This window comes from Corvus hawaiiensis, chromosome 32, assembly GCF_020740725.1.
Source record: "Corvus hawaiiensis isolate bCorHaw1 chromosome 32, bCorHaw1.pri.cur, whole genome shotgun sequence".
Lineage (NCBI taxonomy): Eukaryota > Metazoa > Chordata > Aves > Passeriformes > Corvidae > Corvus > Corvus hawaiiensis.
The window spans coordinates 598,662-619,440 of NC_063244.1; the positions used below are offsets into that span (position 1 = coordinate 598,662).

Below are 20,779 nucleotides of genomic sequence, written 5' to 3' on the forward strand. Positions count from 1 at the left end.
CTTTGGGTCCAGCTGTGCCCCTTCCAGCACCCCTCATTCCGGATCCAGCTGTGCCCCCCTCCATTCCAGATCCAGCTGTTCCCCCCCATTCCGGATCCAGCTGTGCCACTTCCAGCAGCCCCCATTCCAGATCCAGCTGTGCCCGTGGCTTTGGGTCCAGCTGTGCCCCTTCCAGCACCCCTCAATTTGGATCCAGCTGTGCCCCCCCCCCCCCCCCCATTCCAGATCCAGCTGTGCCCGTGGCTTTGGATCCAGCTGTGCCCGTCCATTCCGGATCCAGCTGTGCCCCCTCCCACATTCTGGATCCAGCTGTGCCCCCCCCTTTCAGATCCAGCTGTTCCCCCCACCCCCCCCCCCCCATTCTGGATCCAGCTGTTCCTCCCCATTCCGGATCCAGCTGTTGCCCCCCTCCCCCATTCCGGATCCAGCTGTTGCCCCCCTCCCCCATTCCGGATCCAGCTGTGCCCCCTCAAGGCCCCGCCCCCTCAAGGCCCCGCCCCCCAAGGCCCCGCCCCCTCCCGCCCCTCAGCCAATCAGATCGTTTCTCATTGCGCGGCCCCACCCATGGGGCGCAGGCGCGTGGGCGTGGCCTGGCCGCGTTGCGGGCCAATGGCAGCGCGCGTCTCTCCGGGCCAATGGGAGGCGGCGGCTCTGCGGGGCGGAGGGAGCCGGAGCGGCGGCCGGGCCGGGGCCGGTACCAACGGGGGGAACCGGGGGGGGGTCGGTACCAACACAGGGAGGGGGACAGGGCCCGGGGACAACCGGGGGACAACGGGGGGCTGATGCCAACCGGGGAGGGGGGACAGGGGTCGGTTCCAACCGGGGGGGGGCCCGGAACCAACCCTGTGAGGGGACGGGGGCCGGTACCAAGCGGAGCGGGGGGGAGGGAGGGGACGGGCCTCGGTACCGAGTGGGGGTGTGGGGGGAACAACGTCTTCTGAGAGTGTGAAATGGGTCAAAATCCACCCCAAGATGGGTCTAAATTTCAGCTTGAAGTGGGTCAAAATCTACTCTGAAACGGGTGAAAGTTTCGTCTTGAAGTGGGTCAGAAATCCATCCCAAAATGGGTCAAAATCCACCCTGGAATGGGTCAGAAATTCACCCCCAGGCGGGTCAAAATCCACCCCAAAATGGGTCAAAATCTACCCTGGAATGGATCAGAAATTCACCCCCAAGTGGGTTAAAAATCCACCCCCAAGTGGGTCAAAATCCACCCCAAAATGGGTCAAAATCCACTCCAGAACGGATCTAAATCCGTCCTGACACGAATCCAAATCCACCTCAAAAAGGGTCCAAATTCCACCCTGAGGCGGGTCCGAAATCCCTCCTGAAAATCCCCAAATCCACCGCGAAACGCCTCCAAAATCCATCTGGGAACGAGCTGGGAATGCCTCCAAAATCCACCCTTTTCCCCCCCAAAAAAAAACCCCCAGAATTTGCTCTGTCCCATCTCCCTCATCCCCATCCCTCCACTGTCACTGGGCCGAACTGGTTTCACTGGGATTTCTCTGGATGGAAGAGGCGGGAAGCGGATCCAGGAGATCCCGACCCCTTTCCCGCTGCTTCCCCCTTTTCCCCCCCGGTGCATCCCAGGCTCTGGGAGCCTCGAGAATTCCATTCCGGAGCCTCATCCCTGCTTTTCCCCCCTCGGGAAGGCGCCGCCATGCCGCTGTGCCAGCGCGGGGTGAAGGCCGAGGCCGAAGGCTGCGGATTCCCGGCCGGCTCCGGGGTCAAGGTGTTCCTGCACTGGAGCGGGGACGAGGAGCGGGAACGCTGCCGGGTTTATTCCCAAGGATCCCTCAGCGCCGAGGAAATCTGCATCGACCTCTCCCGCAGGATCGGTGAGCGGCGGTCCCGGTTTGCCGAAGGATTCCCGGTTTGCCGAAGGATTCCCGGTTTGCTGAGGGATTCCTGGTTTGCCGAGGGATTCCCGGTTTGCCAAGGGATTCCCGGTTTGCTGAAGGATTCCCGGTTTTCTGAAGGATTCCCGGTTTGCCGAGGGATTCCCGGTTTGCTGCGGGATTCCCGGTTTTCTGAAGGATTCCTGGTTTGCCGAGGGATTCCCGGTTTGCCAAGGGATTCCCGGTTTGCTGAAGGATTCCCGGTTTTCTGATGGATTCCCGGTTTTCTGAGGGATTCCCGGTTTGCCGAGAGATTCCCGGTTTGCTGCGGGATTCCCGGTTTTCTGAGGGATTCCCGGTTTTCTGAGGGATTCCTGGTTTGCCGAGGGATTCCCGGTTTGCCGAGGGATTCCCCGGTTTTCTGATGGATTCCCGGTTTGCCGAGGGATTCCTGGTTTGCCGAGGGATTCCCCGGTTTTCTGATGGATTCCCGGTTTTCTGAGGGATTCCTGGTTTGCTGAAGGATTCCCGGTTTGCCGAGGGATTCCCCGGTTTTCTGATGGATTCCCGGTTTTCTGAGGGATTCCCGGTTTTCTGAGGGATTCCCCGGTTTGCCGAGGGATTTCCAGTTTTCTGAGGGACAGGGAATGGGGCAGGGGGGTTCCCACTGCGTCCTGCCCCGAGGCTGAGGAATTCCTGAGAACGCCAGATTTTCTGAGGAAAACACCAGGAATTCCCAGGGAACACCAGGAATTCCCAAAGAAAACACCAGGAATTCCCAGGGAAAGTCAGATTTTCCAGGGAAAATACCAGGAATTCCCAGGGAGCACCAGATCCCGACTGGATTCCTTCCCAAGGCTGAGAAATTCCCAGGTTTCTGATCCCCAGGGCTTTCTTGGGAATAAAACCCACTGGATTTTGTGGTTCGGTTTATTTTTTGGGAATAAAAACCTGCCGAGTTCGGGTTTACCGGGAATGAAACTGGCTGGGCTTGGGCTCGTTGGGAATTAAAGCAGCCGGAATTTTGCTCCTTGGGAATTAAACCAGCCGAGTTCTGGTCCCTTGGGAACAAAACCCCCTCTGGAATTCCGGTTTTTCTGGGAATACCCCCTCATCTCAGCTGCCCTTTCCTGCTTTTCGGGACTCTCTGGGCTTTATTTTTTTTTTTCCCCCTCCCAAGGGGTTTTTTTTGGGAAAACGGGGTGGGGGTTTTTTTTCCCCCCCATGGAAGATGGGATCTGTGGCATTCCCGGCAGGAATTACCCCGCTCTGCTACAGCCTCTTCGCCCTCTACGACCCCCAGAGCCGGATCTGGCTCCCGCCCAACCACCAGTTCCACATCGGGAAGGACACCAGCGTCAACCTGATCTTCAGGATGAGGTGAGGCCCCCTCCCGTGCCCATTCCCATTCCCATTCCCAACCCCATCCCTGTGGGTGGAATCGGGGCAAAACCCTTGGGAAAGCTCTCCCAGCAGCGTGGAAAAATCCCTGTCCTTATTCCCGCTCTTCCTCAGTCTCCTCCTCCCAGCGCGGGGACTTCCCAACAGCGGCTCTTCCAAAGGGTTTTGGGAGTGCCAGGGATCCTAAAAAGGGATGGGAAAAGGTTGAAATGATCCCGTTCCAGGCTGGAGGAGGCTGCTGCCCTTCATTCCCGGTTCGGATTCGTTCCCTGTGCTCACATCCCGTTTGTTTTAGGAATGTGGCTGATTCCTCTGTGCTTCCAAGACGTTTTGTTCCTTAAAAAAAAAAAAAAAACCCAAATCCACCGATTCCAGCCCGGAATGTGACTCCCAGCCCCTCTCCTCCTCTCCTCTTCCCATTCCAGGTATTATTTCCGGAACTGGCACGGCATGAATGACAAGGAGCCGGCGGTTTTCCGGAATGTGCCGCGCCCGGGGGATTCTCCCGAGGAAAAACCGCCCGGAGGAGCTTTACTGGACAGATCCTCCTTCGAGTACCTGTTTGAGCAGGTGACGGGGGCTGGATTGGGAAAAAATGGGATTGATTTCCCTCAATCCAGCCGGATTTGGGAAAAACCAGGATTGATTCCCCTCAATATGGCTGGATTTGGGAAAAAAATGGGATGATTCCCCTCAATCCAGTCGGATTTGGGAAAAACCGGGATTGATTTCCCTCAATCCAGTCGGATTTGGGAAAAAATGGGATGATTCCCCTCAATCCAGGTGGATTTGGGAAAAACCGGGATTGATTTCCCTCAATACGGCTGGATTTGGGAAAAACCGGGATTAATTTCCCTCAATACGGCTGGATTTGGGAAAAAATGGGATTGATTTCCTTCAATCCGGCTGGATTTGGGAAAAACCGGGATGATTCCCCTCAATCCAGCCGGATTTGGGAAAAACCGGGATTGATTTCCCTCAATACGGCTGGATTTGGGAAAAAATGGGATTGATTTCCTTCAATCCAGCTGGATTTGGGAAAAACCGGGATGATTCCCCTCAATCCAGCTGGATTTGGGAAAAACCGGGATTGATTCCCCTCAATACGGCTGGATTTGGGAAAAAATGGGATTGATTTCCCTCAATCCGGCTGGATTTGGGAAAAACCGGGATGATTTTCCTCAATCCAGCCGGATTTGGGAAAAAATGGGATTAATTTCCTTCAATCCAGCTGGATTTGGGAAAAACCGGGATTGATTCCCCTCAATCCATCCGGATTTGGCTCAGGATCCCTTTTTCCGCCCCCAGGGGTTTATTTAGGGATTAACACCCCCCTGAGTTTTCCCTTTGGAAAGCTTTGATCCCGCTGGGATTGGGGTGGGATCCCGTAATTCCACGGGATCATTTTTTAACCTTTTAAGGGGAATTTGATTCCTTTGAAATTTAAAAAAAACCAAACCCCAAAACCCCCAAGGAAAGGAAATGAGCTCGGGGCTGATTTTCCCCCCCCGATTTTCGGCCAGGGGAAATTCGAGTTCATCAACGACGTCGCGTCCCTGAAGGATTTCCAGAGCGAGCCGGAGATCCAGAGGTTCAAGAACGAAAGTTTGGGAATGGCCGTGCTGCACCTCTCCCACATCGCCATCAAGAAGGGCATTTCCCTGGAGGAGGTGGCCAGGAAGTACAGGTGAAATTCCCGCTTTTCCAGAGGCGTTTCTCCCCGCTTTTCTCCTTTTCCTTCCTCGTTTCCCTCGCTCCGGGGAAGCTGCGTTTCCTCCCTCGCCACCGGCGCGTCCCGACCTCTTCCCAGCCGAGGTTTTCCAAGGGTTTTCCAAGGGTTTTGTGGGTGGTTTATTCCAAGGGTTTCCTCAGAGTTTTCCAAGGGTTTTCTGGGTGGTTTATTCCAAGGTTTTTCTCAGTTTTCCAAGGGTTTTCTGGGAATTTTTAGAAGGTTTTCCAAGGGTTTTCTGGGTGTTTTATTCCAAGGGTTTCCTCAGAGTTTTCCAAGGGTTTTCCGGGAATTTTTAGAAGGTTTTCCAAGGCTTTTCTGGGTGGTTTATTCCAAGGCTTTTCTCAGTTTGCCAAGGGTTTTCCAAGAATTTTTGGAGGGTTTTCCAAGGCTTTTCTGGGTGGTTTATTCCAAGGGTTTCCTCAGAGTTTTCCAAGGGTTTTCCAAGGGCTTTCCAAGAACTTTTGGAGGGTTTTCCAAAGGTTTTCTGGGTGTTCTATTCCAAGGGTTTCCTCAGAGTTTTCCAAGGGTTTTCCGGGAATTTTTAGAAGGTTTTCCAAGGGTTTTCTGGGTGTTTTATTCCAAGGGTTTCCTCAGAGTTTTCCGAGGGTTTTCTGAGAGTTTTCCGAGGGTTTTTTGAGGTTTTTCCCGCCGTTTCTTGGCAGCTTCAAGGACTGCATCCCGCGCTCCTTCCGCCGCCAGATCCAGCAGAACAACTTCCTGACGCGCTTCCGGATGAAGAACGTCTTCCGCCGCTTCCTGCGGCACTTCCAGCGGCACACGGTGGCCGCCGGGAAGCTGTCGGAGCGGGACGTGATGTACAAGTACCTGGCCACCCTGGAACACCTGGCTCCTGGATTTGGGAGCGAGCTTTTCCCGGCGTTTTCCCTGGAAACGGCGTCCGAAGGGGAGAAGGGGCCGCTCTGCGCCAACGGGAGCCGGGAGCGGCCGCCGATCCCGAGGGATTTTCCGGTCACTCACCACGTCCTGGTCACCGGCACCGGAGGGATCCAGTGGCGGCCGGTGGCCGGAGAGGTGGGTTGGGATGAGGTGGTTTTGGGATGAGCCACTCCCGACCCAAATCCCGTTTTTTTTCCCCTCGGTTTGCGGTGCTGGGGCGCTCTGAGCGTTCCTCGAGTTCTTTTTCCAGTTCCTCCCAGTTTGCCTGGAGCCTTTCCCAGCATTCCCATCCAAATCCATTCCCACACCATCTCCTTCTCCTCGGCTTGTGCATCCCCAGACACCCCAGAACCCCCAATCCCACCCCAAAACCCCCCAAATCCATGTGGGGTCACCCCAAATCCCACCTGATCCCAAAGCTCCATCCACAGACACCCCAAAACCCCCCAAATCCATGTGGGATCACCCCAAATCCCACCTGATCCCAAAGCTCTATCCACAGACACCCCAAAACCCCCAATCCCACCCCAAAACCCCCCAAATCCATGTGGGATCACCCCAAATCCCACCTGATCCCAAAACTCCATCCACAGACATCCCAAAACCCCCAAATCCACATGGGATCACCCCAAATCCCACCTGAGCTGATCCCAAACCTTCTCCCCTCAATCCCTCCATCCCCAGACACCCCAAAACCCCCAAATCCACGTGGGATCACCCCAAATCCCACCTGATCCCAAAGCTCCATCCACAGACACCCCAAAACCCCCAATCCCACCCCAAAACCCCCCAAATCCACGTGGGATCACCCCAAATCCCACCTGATCCCAAAGCCCCAATCCACCCCATCCCAACTTTGTGCTCCCACGCTTCCCCTCAGCCTCCAGCTCATCCCAGTTTCCCCAGTACCCACCTCCCCAGCCCAAACCCTTCCCAGCAGCAGGAAAAACCTGGAATTCTCCCCACAGAGCGTGGAAAACTTCTCCCAGCGTGGATATTTTGGGAGGAAAAGCGGGGAATAAGGAGCCGGAGGCGCCGCCGGCCGAGCCCCAGTGGTGCCATTTCTGCGATTTCCGGGAAATCACGCACGTGGTGGTCAAGGATTCCAGGATCTGCATCCACCGGCAGGACAACGAGTGCCTGGTGGGTGGGGATGCATCCCTTGGATGTTGGGATCATGGAATTTTTCTTCCCGGATGGGGAAGAGGCAGCGCTGGGAAGAGCGAGGGTTTTTATGGGGGTTTTTGAGGTTTTTCCAAGGGTTTTCCAAGGGTTATCCAAGGGTTTTATGGGTGTTTTATTCCAAGGGTTTGCTGAGAGTTTTCCAAAGGTTTCCCAAGAGTTTTCCCAAAGGTTTTCCAGGGGTTTCCTGAGGGTTTTCCATGGGTTTCCTGAGGGTTTTCCACAGGTTTTATGAGGGTTTCCTGAGGGTTTTCCATGGGTTTTGTGAGGGTTTCCTGAGGGTTTTCCATGGGTTTCCGGAGGGTTTCCTGAGGGTTTCCTGAGGGTTTTCCATGGGTTTTACGAGGGTTTTCTGAGGGTTTCCCGAGGCCTTTAAGAGTGGTTTTTTCCCAAGAGTTTTCCAGGGCTTTTCTGAGAGTTTTTTGAGGGTCTCCTGAGGGTTTCCCAGGAGTTTTCCGAGGACTTTCCGAGCGTTTCCTGCTCTCCTCCCCAGGAGGTGCAGCTGCCGTGCCCCGGCAGCGCGCTGTCCCTGGTGTCGCTGGTGGACGGATATTTCCGGCTGACGGCCGACTCCAGCCATTACCTGTGCCACGACGTGGCCCCCGCCGCGGCTGCTGCTGAGCCTGCACCACGGCATCCACGGGCCCATGCAGTGAGTGCGGCTTCCCTGCGATCCCAGGGATCATCCGGGATCCTGGGGGATCATCCTGGATCCCTGGGGATCATCCCGGATCCCTGGGGATCATCCCGGAGCTGTTCCGCGTCCTTGGGGTGGTCCCTGGCTGTTTCATTTCCTTTGGGTTCATCCCGAGCCATTCTCTGTCCTCAGGGCTCATCCCAAATCATTCCCTGTCCTCAGGGCTCATCCAGGTGTCCTCAGGGCTCATCCCAAATCATTCCCTGTCCTCAGGGCTCATCCAGGTGTCCTCAGGGCTCATCCCAAATTATTCCCTGTCCTCAGAGCTCATCCCAAATTATTCCCTGTCCTCAGGGCTCATCCAGGTGTCCTCAGGGCTCATGCCAAATTATTCCCTGTCCTCAGGGCTCATCCAGGTGTCCCTGGAGCTCTCCCAGAGCCATTCCATGTCCTTTAGATTCATCCCAAATCATTCTCTGTCCTCGGGGCTCATCCCAATTAATTTCTTTTCCTCAGGAGCTTATCCCAATCCATCCCCTGCCCTCGGGGCTCATCCCAATTAATTTCTTTTCCTCAGGAGCTTATCCCAATCCATTCCCTGCCCTTGGGGCTCATCCCAATCCATCCCCTGCCCTCGGGGCTCATCCCAATCCATGCCCTCCCTCCCTTTTCCAGGGAGGAGTTCGTTTTTGCCAAGCTCCGCCGGGAAGAGCCGGAGGAAGGGCTCTACATCCTCCGCTGGAGCGTCCTGGATTTCAACCGGATGATCCTCTCCGTGCTCAAGAGGAGCCAGCAGCAGGTAGGGATGCGATTCCCAGCTCAGAATTCCCGGGAACTGCCAGCTCTGGGAGCTTTGTGCCTTCAACTCCTGCCTCGATCCCACTTTTCCAGGCTCCTGGAACGCCGGGAGCCTTCAAGTACCGGCAATTCCGGATCCAGAAGAAGGGGGATTCCTTCGTGCTGGAAGGCTGGGATCGGGAATTCCCAACCCTGCGGGAACTCCTGGATGTGCTCAAGGGCTGCACCCTCAAATCCGGCGAGGAAAACTTCACAGTGAAGAGGTGCTGCCCGCCCAAGCCGGGAGGTGAGGACAGGGATCATCCCTCGGGATCGGGAACGGCCGGAATTCCTGGGATTTTCGCTGCTCTGACTCCCGGGATTCACTGGGGGAGGTGGAGGGAATCCACTCTGCTTTCCTGGGATTCCCAGGGATGGATGGAGGGAGCCCTGCTTCCCTGGGATTCACCCTGGGAATGAAGGGACCAGCTCTGCTCTCCTGGCATTCTCAGGGAGCTCACGGGGTTCCCATTCCCTCTTTTCCCAGAGATCTCGGACCTGCTGATCACCAGGAAGGCGAAGGATAACGGGAAGCAGATCCTGAACCTCACCCAGCTCAGCTTCCACCAGATCCGCAAGAACGAGATCACGCAGGTGCTGCTTTCCCGGGATTTCCGCTGCTCTGGTTTCCTGGGATTCACTGGGGGAGGTGGAGGAATCCTCTCTGATTCCCAGGAATTTCACCGCTCTGATTCCCAGGATTCACTGGGAGAGGTGGAGGAATCCTCTCTGATTCCCGGGAATTTCACCGCTCTGATTCCCAGGATTCACTGGGGGAGGTGGAGGAATCCTCGCTGATTCCTGGGAATTTCACTGCTCTGATTCCTGGGATTCACTGGGAGAGGTGGAGGAATCCTCGCTGATTCCTGGGATTCACTGGGGGAGGTGGAAGAATCCTCGCTGATTCCTTGGAATTTCACCACTCTGATTCCCAGGATTCACTGGGAGAGGTGGAGGAATCCTCTCTGATTCCCGGGAATTTCACCGCTCTGATTCCCAGGATTCACTGGGGGAGGTGGAGGAATCCTCGCTGATTCCTGGGAATTTCACTGCTCTGATTCCTGGGATTCACTGGGAGAGGTGGAGGAATCCTCGCTGATTCCTGGGATTCACTGGGGGAGGTGGAAGAATCCTCGCTGATTCCTTGGAATTTCACCACTCTGATTCCCGGGATTCACTGGGGGAGGTGGAGGAATCCTCGCTGATTCCCGGGAATTTCACCACTCTGATTCCCAGGATTCACTGGGGGAGGTGGAGGAATCCTCTCTGATTCCTGGGAATTTCACTGCTCTGATTCCTGGGATTCACTGGGGGAGGTGGAGGAATCCTCGCTGATTCCTGGGAATTTCACTGCTCTGATTCCCAGGATTCACTGGGGGAGGTGGAGGAATCCTCGCTGATTCCTGGGAATTTCACTGCTCTGATTCCCAGGATTCACTGGGAGAGGTGGAGGAATCCTCTCTACTTTCCTGGGATTCTTGGGAATGGAGGGATCAGCTCTGCTTTCCTGGGATTCCCTCCAGATCCCAGGATGCTCCCACACCCCTGGCCCAGCCAGCGGGATGGATTTGCTGTTTCCTCCCTTCCCTTTCCAAGGAAAAAGGAGGGAAAAACCCCCACGGAAGCGGCTTTTTCCCACAGTGGGACGCAGAGGGAAGTTCCAGATGAGAATTCCCACATTCCCAAGGTCCAACAGCTCCCGTTTTTCCCCCTTTTCCCAGCGGGCCCACCTAGGCCAGGGCACCCACACCAACATCTACGACGGGGTCCTGAGCGTCTGCGGGAATTTCGGGAATTCCGGGAACGACGACGAGGCTGAGTATTTTTCCACGGAGCAGAACAACAACAGCCGGGAGCTGCACGTGGTGCTCAAAGTGCTGGATCCCAGCCACAGGGACATCGCCCTGGTGAGCCCTGCCCGGGATTTGGGGGAAAACATGGATTTGGGGGGGTGGGATAGGGATCCAAAAGGGCTGGAAGGTGGCCCCAGAAGGGCTGGAATGGGGATCCCAGGGCTGGAATTTGGCTCCAGAAGGGCTGGAATGGGGATCCCAGGGCTGGAATTTGCCTCCAAGGGCTGGAATTTGGCTCCAGGGGCTGGAATGTGGCTCCAAAAGGGCTGGAATGGGGCTCCAAGGGCTGGAATGTGGCCACAAAAGGGCTGGAAAACGGATCTGGAAAGGGTGGGATGTGGCTCCAGAAGGGCTGGGATGGGGCTCCAAAAGGGGCTGGGATGGAGCTCCAAAGGGGGCTGGAATTTGCCTCCCAAAGCCTGGGATGGGGCTCCAAAAGCCTGGGATGGGGCTCCGAAAAGGGCTGGGATGGGGCTCCGAAAAGGGCTGGAATTTGGCTCCAAAAGCCTGGGATTTGGCTCCCAAAGCCTGGGATGGGGCTCCCGGGAGCTCTGCGGCCCCTCCGGAATGCCGGGATGCCCGTGCCATTCCCGCTGTCCCCGCAGGCGTTCTTCGAGAGCGCCAGCCTCATGTCCCAGGTGTCCCACGTGCACCTGGCCTTCGTGCACGGCGTCTGCGTCCGCGGCTCCGAGAGTAAGTGCGGAACATTCCCGGCCCCTTTTCCCGCCCGAATCCCGGGGGATCATCCCGGATTTTCCCCGCAGACATCATGGTGGAGGAGTTTGTGGAGCACGGGCCCCTGGATGTGCTGCTCCGCAAGGAGAAGGGCCGGGTCTCCGTGGGGTGGAAAATCACCGTGGCCAAGCAGCTGGGAAGCGCCTTGAGCTACCTGGTAATTCCAGCTGGGAATTCTCGTGGATGTCCTGCAGTGCTTCCCCTCCATTTTCCAAGGAAATAACCCCATTTTGGGGATTATTCCGCCTTTCCTGCAGCCCATTCTCGCTCTTTCTTCCCCGTTCTGGGAATTCCAGTCCTGCACGGATTCATTTTGGGGCTGGGAAAAGCGAGGGATGGGGATGGGATTCTGAGCAGGGAGTTGGGAACGGGGCTGGAAAAGCCCTTTTTATCGTTTTATTCCCTGTTTTGGGTTGATTTCGGAGCAAAATCCCAAGACAGGAAGGTGAAATTCCAGCCAGGAATTCCAGCTTTTATATCCCAGAGGCTTCGCCTTGCCCTGTGGCATCGCTGGGATCTTTCCCAATATTCGCTTATTATTGGGAAACTGTTGGAATTTTCCATTGGAAAAATTATTATTGGAACATTTATTATGGGAAAATTATGGCGATTTTTTAATGGGGAAATTTATTACTGGTAAATTTATTATAGGAAAATTATTATGGGAAAAAAATTTTAGTGGGGAAATTTATTATTGGGAATTTTATTATCAGAAAACCGGAAAATATTCACGATAAATAAACAATAATAGATTTTTTTTGGGGGGGGGGAGGGGGAAAAAATTGAATTGGGGAAAAAAATTCCCAATTTTCCCTTTTCCCTCTGCTTTTCCCAGGAGGATAAGAACCTGGTGCATGGGAATGTGTGTGCCAAGAACATCCTGCTGGCCAGGAAAGGGCTGGAGGACGGATCCGTGCCCTTCGTGAAGCTCAGCGATCCCGGGGTCAGCTTCACGGTGCTCTCCCGGGAAGGTACGGGATCATCCCAGCCTGGAATGGGGCAGGGATGGATTTCCGGGGGGAAAGTCCAGGATCCCATCATTTTATATTAAATATCCCATGGTTTATACCTTTAATACCTCATATTTTATACCTTTAATATCCCATATTTTTATGTTTAATATCCTATATTTTACACCTTTAATATTCCTTAGTTTTGTATTTAATACCCCACATTTTCCACCTCGAATAGCCCACATTTTACAGCCTTAATATCCCACATTTTTCTATTTAATATCCCACATTTTCCACCTTGAATATCCCACATTTTTCTATTGAATATCCCACATTTTCCACCTCGAATATCCCACATTTTTCTGTTGAATATCCCACATTTTACACCTCGAATATCCCATACTTCTATACACGATATAAATACATAAAAATATTTCATTCCCACCCCATCCCAACACTTCTCCCGTGGGATCCTCCCCTCAGAACGCGTGGACAGAATTCCCTGGATCGCCCCGGAATGCGTCCGGGATATCGGGAACCTCACCACAGCCGCGGACAAGTGGAGTTTTGGGACAACACTCCTGGAAATCTGCTTCGACGCCGACGTCCCGCTGAAGGAGCGGACACCCTCCGAGGTGATTCCCGCTGTTTTCCTCATTCCTGCCTGGATTTGAAGGTTGGAGAGTGAGTTTTTTTGCCTCGGTTTTCCCGCAGAAGGAGCGTTTTTATGAGAAGAGGCACCGGCTGCCGGAGCCTTCCTGCCGGGAATTGGCCTCGCTGATCTCCCAGTGCCTCAATTACACCCCTGTGGAGCGTCCGTCCTTCCGGACCGTCCTGAGGGATCTCACCCGGCTCCAGCCGCACAGTGAGGGAAAATCCCGGGATTTTGTGGGGGAAAAGGGGCGTGAGGGGATCTCACCCGGCTCCAGCCGCGCCGTGAGGGAAAATCCCGGGGTTTTGTGGGGAAAAAGGAGCGTGAGGGGAGCTCACCCGGCTCCAGCCGCTCCGTGAAGGAAAATCCCGGTGTTTTGTGGGGGAAAGGGGCGTGAGGGATCTCACCCGGCTCCAGCCGCTCCGTGAGGGGCGGGAAGGGGAAAATCGCGGCATTTTGTGAGGGAAAGGGGGGAAAATCCTGGGGTTTTGTGGGGAAAAGGGACGTGAGGGATCTCACCCGCCTGCAGCCGCACCGTGAGGGGCGGGTAAGGGGAAAATCGCGGGATTTTGTGAGGGAAAGGGGGGAAATCCCGATGTTTTGTGGGGGAAAGGGGTGTGAGGGGTCTCACCCGGCTCCAGCCGCACCGTGAGGGAAAATCCCGATGTTTTGTGGGGGAAAGGGGTGTGAGGGGTCTCACCCGGCTCCAGCCGCTCCGTGAGGAGCGGGAAGGGGAAAATCGCGGCATTTTGTGGGGAAAAGGGGGAAAATCCTGGGGTTCTGTAGGGGAAAGGGGCGTGAGGGATCTCACCCGGCTCCAGCCGCGCCGTGAGGGGCGGGAAGGGGAAAATCGCGGCATTTGTGAGGGAAAGGGGGAAAATCCTGCGGTTTTGTGGGGGGAAAGGGGGAAAATCCTGCGGTTTTGTGGGGGAAAAGGGGCGTGAGGGATCTCACCCGGCTCCAGCCGCGCCGTGAGGGGCGGGAAGGGGAAAATCGCGGCATTTTATGGGGAAAAGGGGGAAAATCCTGGGTTCTGTAGGGGAAAGGGGCGTGAGGGATCTCACCCGGCTCCAGCCGCTCCGTGAGGGGCGGGGAAGGAGGAAAATCCCGGGGTTTTGTGGGGAAAAAGGAGCGTGAGGGGTCTCACCCGGCTCCAGCCGCACCGCGAGGGAAAATCCCGGTGTTTTGTGGGGGGAAAGGGGCGTGAGGGGATCTCACCCGGCTCCAGCCGCACCGTGAGGGGCGGGAAGGGAGGAAAATCGCGGCATTTTGTGGGGAAAAATCCTGGGATTTTGTGGGGAAAGGAGCGTGAGGGATCTCACCCGGCTCCAGCCTCTCTGTGAGGGGCGGGGGAAGGGGAAAATCGCGGCATTTTGTGAGGGAAAGGGGGAAAATCCTGGGTTTTGTAGGGGGAAAAGGGACGTGAGGGATCTCACCCGCCTGCAGCCGCACCGTGAGGGGCGGGTAAGGGGAAAATCGCGGGATTTTGTGAGGGAAAGGGGGGAAATCCCGATGTTTTGTGGGGGAAAGGGGGTGTGAGGGGTCTCACCCGGCTCCAGCCGCTCCGTGAGGGAAAATCCCGGTGTTTTGTGGGGGAAAGGGGCGTGAGGGATCTCACCCGCCTGCAGCCGCGCCGTGAGGGGCGGGGAAGGAGGAAAATCCCGGGGTTTTGTGGGGGAAAAAGGAGCGTGAGGGGAGCTCACCCGGCTCCAGCCGCGCCGTGAGGGAAAATCCCGGGGTTTTGTGGGGGAAAGGGGCGTGAGGGGATCTCACCCGGCTCCAGCCGCTCCGTGAGGGAAAATCCCGGTGTTTTGTGGGGGGAAAGGGGCGTGAGGGGATCTCACCCGGCTCCAGCCGCTCCGTGAGGGGCGGGAAAGAAGGAAAATCGCGGCATTTTGTGGGGAAAAATCCTGGGATTTTGTGGGGAAAGGGGGCGTGAGGGATCTCACCCGGCTCCAGCCTCTCTGTGAGGGGCGGGGAAGGGGAAAATCGCGGCATTTTGTGAGGGAAAGGGGGGAAAATCCCGGTGTTTTGTGGGGGAAAAGGGACGTGAGGGATCTCACCCGCCTGCAGCCGCGCCGTGAGGGGGCGGGAAGGGGGAAATCGCGGCATTTTGTGAGGGAAAGGGGGAAAATCCTGGGTTTTGTAGGGGAAAAGCGGGGAAATCGCGGGATTTTGTGGGGGAAAAGGGAGATGAGGATCCTAGAGGCGTGGGGATGTGGTGGTGGGGTGGGGGGTAGGGGATAGAAGGGGGAAAAGGCGAGGGGGGGGAAAGAGGGGATGAGGGGGGAGACGAGGGGGGAGGAAGGGGGGAAAAAGGTAGGAAAAGGGAAGAAAAGAGAGGGAAAGGTTAAAAAAAGAGGGGGGAAGAGAGGAAAAAGTTAAAAAGGGAGAGGGAAAAGGAAGAAAAGGAAAAAGGTCGAGGGGAAAGAGGGCAAAAAAGGGGGAAAAAGGTAATAGAAAAGGCAAAAAGAGAGGGAAAAAAGGGAAAACTCAAGGTCCTTCCCAGACCTCGTGGACATCACCTCGGTAAATCCCGACTTCCCCGTGTCGGATCCCACGGTCTTCCAGAAGCGGTACCTGAAGAAAATCCGGGAGCTGGGGGAGGTCAGTGGCGTCCTGATTCCAGAATTCTGGGCCTGGGGAAGCTGGGAGAGCTCCTTTCCCTGTCTGGATCCAAAATTCCACATTGTAATCCCTATTTCCACTCTTCAACCCCTTTTCCCTGCTGATTTTGCCCCTCCTCCATCCCCCAATTTTATTGCCCTCTCTGGATTCTCCCGGCACAGGGAAACCCCAAAACCTCCTTTCCATGGCCAAAAAAATTCCCAAAAAACTCCCTTGCAGGGCCACTTTGGGAAGGTGAGCCTGTGCTGCTACGACCCCACCAACGACGGCACCGGGGAGATGGTGGCGGTGAAATCCCTGAAATCCGGGAGCAGCCCCCAGCTCCTGAGCTCCTGGAAGAGGGAAATCCAGATCCTCAAGACCCTGTACCACGAGAACATCGTCAAGTACAAGGGATGCTGCAGCGAGCAGGGTGAGGGAAAATCCCACGGGATTTTCCAGCTCCAGATCCGGTGTTTGGCCACAGAGAGGCTAAAAACCCCAATTCCCACATTTTTTGGTCGGGAATCGCTGTCCTGGAATGGATTTGGGGTTGTCCCCAAATTCCCATGAGGATGAGAGACATCAAGGGGGTCAGAGGGGGACATGGGACTCAATCCATGTGGGATTTTCCAGCTCCAGATCTGGTTGTTAGAGGCTAAAAAACCCCAATTCCCACATTTTTTTGGTGGGAAATCTCCGTCCTGGCAGGGATTTGGGGGTTCTCAGGGTGGTCCCCACATTCCCAAGTGTTTTTTCCAGGGGACAAGGTGGTGCAGCTGATCATGGAATACGTCCCGCTCGGAAGCCTCCGGGAATTCCTGCCCAAGCACCCCCTGAGCCTGTCCCACCTCCTGCTCTTTGCCCAGCAGATCTGCGAGGTGAGCCCAAAATGGGGCTGGATCCCAAAAAAAAGGGATTGTTCCCAAAAAACGGGTTTGAGCACCTCAAAAATGGGGGTTATGGCCCCAAATGTGGCTGAATTCCCAAAGAAATGGGGTTGAACACCTAAAAATGGGGGTTACGGCCCAAAATGCGGCTGAATTCTCAAAAAATGGGGTTGAACACCTCAAAAATGGGGGTTATGGCCCCAAAATGCAGCTGAATCCCCAAAAAAATGGCGTTGGACCCTTTGGAAGTGGGGCTGAATTCCCAAAAATGGGGTTGAACACCTAAAAATGGGGGTTACGCCCCCAAAATGTGGCTGAATTCCCCAAAAAAATGGGGTTGAACACCTAAAAATGGGGGTTACACCCCCAAAATGTGGCTGAATTCCCAAAAAAATGGGGTGTTGAACACCTCAAAAATGGGGGTTATGGCCCCAAAATGCAGCTGAATCCCCAAAAAAAATGGCGTTGGACCCTTTGGAAGTGGGGATGAATTCCCAAAAATGGGGTGTGAACACCTAAAAATGGGGGTTATGGCCCCAAAATGTGGCTGAATTCCCAAAAAAATGGGGTTGAACACCTAAAAATGGGGGTTACAGCCCCAAAATGTGGCTGAATCCCCAAAAAATTGGTGTTGGACCCTTTGAAAATGGGGCTGAATTCCCAAAAATGGGTGTGACACCTCCAAATGGGGCTGAACGCCCCAAAATGGGTCTGATTCCCAAAAAAAATAGGGATGAACCCCCCAGAAAACGGGACTGACACCTCAAAATGGGGCTTAATTCCCAAAAATGTGGCTGATTCCCCCCCCCCAAAAAAAAAGGGGGCTGAACCCCCCAAAAAACAGGACTGACACCTACAAATGAGGCTGAACTCCCCAAAATGGGATCGAATTCCCCCAAAACCAGGGATGAACCCCTCAAAAAATGGGATCGCCGCCCACAAAAGCGGCCGATCCCCAGAAAAAAAACCGAGCCAAACCCCCCCAAAATCCCTCCCAAAACAACTGAAACCACCCCAAAACCCCTCTCCAAACCTCCCAAACCCCGCTGCCATCCCATTTCTTCCGCCAGGGCATGGCCTACCTGCATTCCCTGCACTACATCCACCGGGACCTGGCAGCCCGGAACGTGCTGCTGGAGAACGAGCACGTGGTGAAGATCGGCGACTTCGGCCTGGCCAAGGCCGTGCCCGAGGGGCCGCGAGTATTACCGGGTCCGGGAGGACGGCGACAGCCCCGTGTTCTGGTGAGGGCAGCAGGGATCCGCCGGGAACGGGGCCGGGAAAGCGGGGAGGGAACGGGGCCGGGGAAGCGGCAGCTCCGAACTCGCGGCCCGCTCGCAGGTACGCCCCGGAGTGCCTCAAGGAGTGCAAGTTCTACTACGCCTCGGACGTGTGGTCCTTCGGGGTGACGCTCTACGAGCTGCTGACGCGCTGCGACGCCGGGAGCAGCCCCCCGGCCGTGAGTGCTGCTGGGGCGCCTGGGGTTTGGGGGAGTCCTGGGGTTTAGGGGAGTCCTGGGGTTTGGGGGAGTCCTGGGGTTTAGGGGAGTCCTGGGGTTTGGGGGAGTCCTGGGGTTTTGGGGGATTCCTGGGGTTTAGGGGAGTCCTGGGGTTTGGGGGAGTCCTGGGGTTTAGGGGGATTCCTGGGGTTTAGGGGGAGTCCTGGGGTTTAGGGGATTCCTGGGGTTTAGGGGATCCTGGGGTTTTGGGGGATTCCTGGGGTTTAGGGGATTCCTGGGGTTTAGGGGGATTCCTGGGGTTTAGGGGAGTCCTGGGGTTTAGGGGATTCCTGGGGTTTAGGGGATCCTGGGGTTTTGGGGGATTCCTGGGGTTTGGGGGATTCCTGGGGTTTAGGGGAGTCCTGGGGTTTAGGGGATTCCTGGGGTTTAGGGGGATCCTGGGGTTTTGGGGGATTCCTGGGGTTTAGGGGATTCCTGGGGTTTAGGGGAGTCCTGGGGTTTAGGGGATTCCTGGGGTTTAGGGGATCCTGGGGTTTGGGGGATTCCTGGGGTTTAGGGGAGTCCTGGGGTTTAGGGGATTCCTGGGGTTTTGGGGGATTCCTGGGGTTTGGGGGATTCCTGGGGTTTAGGGGATCCTGGGGTTTGGGGGATTCCTGGGGTTTAGGGAGTCCTGGGGTTTAGGGGATTCCTGGGGTTTTGGGGGATTCCTGGGGTTGGGGGATTCCTGGGGTTTAGGGGAGTCCTGGGGTTTAGGGGATTCCTGGGGTTTTGGGGGATTCTGGGGTTTTGGGGGATTCCTGGGGTTTAGGGGGGATTCCTGGGGTTTAGGGGAGTCCTGGGGTTTGGGGGATTCCTGGGGTTTGGGGGATTCCTGGGGTTTAGGGGAGTCCCTGGAGTTTAGGGGATTCTCGGGTTTTAGGGGGATTCCCGGGTTTTCTTTGGGTTTAAGGGGGGGTTTTTGGTGTTTTTTTTTGTGTTTTTTTGGTTTCCCCTGCAGGAATATTGGGGGGGGGGGGGGGGGGGGGGGGGCGGGAAACAACCCCCAAAAAAATTCCATGGAATGGTGGGGAAAACCCCCCCAAAAAATTTCATGGAATGTGGGGGGAAAAAAAATCCCAAAATTTCCATGGAATGGTGGGGGGAAAAAAACCCAAAAAATCCATGGAATGTTGGAAAAAATCCCGAAAAAATTCCATGGAATGGTAGGGAAGAAACCCCCAAAAATTTATGGAATGGTGGGGAAGAAAGCCCCCAAAAAATTCCATGGAATGGTGGGAAAAAACCCAAAAAATTCCATGGAAGGGGGGAAAAAAACCCAAAAAATTCCATGGAAGGGGGGAAAAAGCCCCCAAAAATTCCATGGAATGGTGTGGAAGAAACCCCCCAAAAAAATTCCATGGAATAGTGGGGGAAAAAATCCCAGAAAATCAATGGAACGTGGGGAAAAAAACGCTAAAAAATCCATGGAATGTTGGGAAAGAAATCCCCAAAAAATCCATGAAAGTGGGAAAAAAACCCAAAAAAATGAATGTAAAGTGGGGGAAAAACCCTCAAAAAATCCATGGAATGGGGTGGAAAACCCCCCCAAAAAAACCCCATGGAAGGGAGGAAAAACGGGAAAAAATTCCACGGAATGGGGGGGGGGGGGGAACCCCCCAAAAATCCCCGGAGAGATCCCAAATTTTCCCTTTTCCTCCCCAGAAATTCCTGGAGCTGATCGGGGCCACGCAGGGGCAGATGACGGTGCTGAGGCTGATCGAGCTCCTGGAGAGGGGCAGGAGGCTCCCGATGCCCCGGGATTGTCCCTGTGAGGTGGGAAAAGGGGGAAAAGGGGATTGGGAAAGGGGGAAAAGGGGGAAAAAAGGGGGAAAAGGGGCATGGGAAAGGGGAAAAGGGGGAAAAAAAGGGGGAAAAGGGGGATGGGAAAGGGGGAAAAGGGGGAAAAAAAGGGGGAAATTGGGATTGGGAAAGAGGAAAAGGGGGAAAAGGGCGATTGGGAAGAGGAAAAGGGGGAAAAGTGGGAAAAGGGGGATTGGGAAAGAGGAAAAGGGGGGAAAGGGGGGATTGGGAAAGAGGAAAAGGGGGGAAATTGGGATGGGAGGAGGGGAAAACGGAGGGGGAAGAGGGAAAAGGGGGAGGGAAGGGGAGGAGGAAAAGTGGGGAAGGGGAAAAGAGGGAAAAGGGGAAGGGAAAGGAAAGGGAGTGGGGAGAAAAGAGGGAATTGGGAAAAGAAGGAGGAGAAGTGGGGGAGAGGAAGGGAAAAAAGGAGGGGGTGAAAAGTGGGAGGAGGAGGGAAATGGGGAAGAAAGGAGGAAAACGGGGAAGAAAAGGAGGAAAACGGGGAAAGGGGGAGAAGTGAGGGAAAAGGGGAGCAGGAAAGTTGGAAGGGCTGGAAGGGCTGCACATTCCTGGGGGGCAGAGGAGGCAGAGGGGAAGCTGGGGCTGCTTTTCCCGGGGTTTTCCCGGGGTTTTCCCCAGGTTTTCCCAGGCTTTTCCCAGGCTTTCCCCAGGCTTTTCCCGGCTTTTCTTCCCAGGGTTTTCCCGGCTTTTCTTCCCAGGGTTTTCCCAGCTTTTCCCGGCTTTTCCTGGGTTTTCCTGGGCTTTTCCCGGGCTTTTCTTCCCAGGGTTTTCCCAGGCTTTCCCCAGGCTTTTCCCAGGCTTTCCCCAGGCTTTTCCCGGTTTTCCCCAGGCTTTTCCCAGGTTTTCCCGGGCTTTTCCCAGCTTTTCCCAGTTTTTTCCCGGGCTTTTCCCAGCTTTTCCCACTTTTCCTGGGCTTTTCCCCGGTTTCCCATGGCTGCTCCCCTCCCAGGTTTACCCGGCTGATGAAGAACTGCTGGGAGGCCGAGGCCTCGTTCCGCCCGGCCTTCCCCACCTCATCCCGATCCTGAGGAATTTCCAGGAGAAGTATCGGGCCCAGGCGCCCTCCGTCTTCAAACCTCTGCTGAGGGGAGGGGGGACGGGGGGGGAATTCCCGAAATCCCGTGGAATGGGGGGGGGAAAAACCCCAAAAAATTCATGGAAGTGGGGAAAAAAAAAACCCCAAAATTCCGTGGAATGGGGTGGTAAAAAACTCCAAAAATTCTGTGGAAACCCCCGAAAAAAA

General features: G+C 55.4%; 1 protein-coding gene across 1 annotated transcript; it reads left to right on the forward strand.

Annotated features, from left to right (window-relative positions):
• Positions 1–653: 653 nt before the first annotated feature.
• TYK2 (tyrosine kinase 2) lies at positions 654–20,776 on the forward strand (the record flags this gene model as incomplete). The annotated part of the gene is given in 27 exon segments (XM_048289802.1): positions 654–694; positions 1,656–1,841; positions 3,098–3,221; positions 3,668–3,812; positions 4,766–4,929; positions 5,637–6,006; positions 6,840–6,884; positions 6,886–7,014; positions 7,547–7,654; positions 7,656–7,705; positions 8,366–8,489; positions 8,582–8,774; positions 9,015–9,121; positions 10,249–10,434; positions 10,986–11,073; positions 11,145–11,272; positions 11,951–12,086; positions 12,552–12,703; positions 12,783–12,933; positions 15,230–15,327; positions 15,568–15,760; positions 16,090–16,208; positions 17,288–17,410; positions 17,412–17,461; positions 17,559–17,676; positions 19,378–19,488; positions 20,486–20,776. Coding segments are annotated over 26 exon segments (3,681 nt in total), but the record flags the coding sequence as incomplete, so codon positions are not given.
• Between the last annotated feature and the right edge of the window lie 3 nt (positions 20,777–20,779).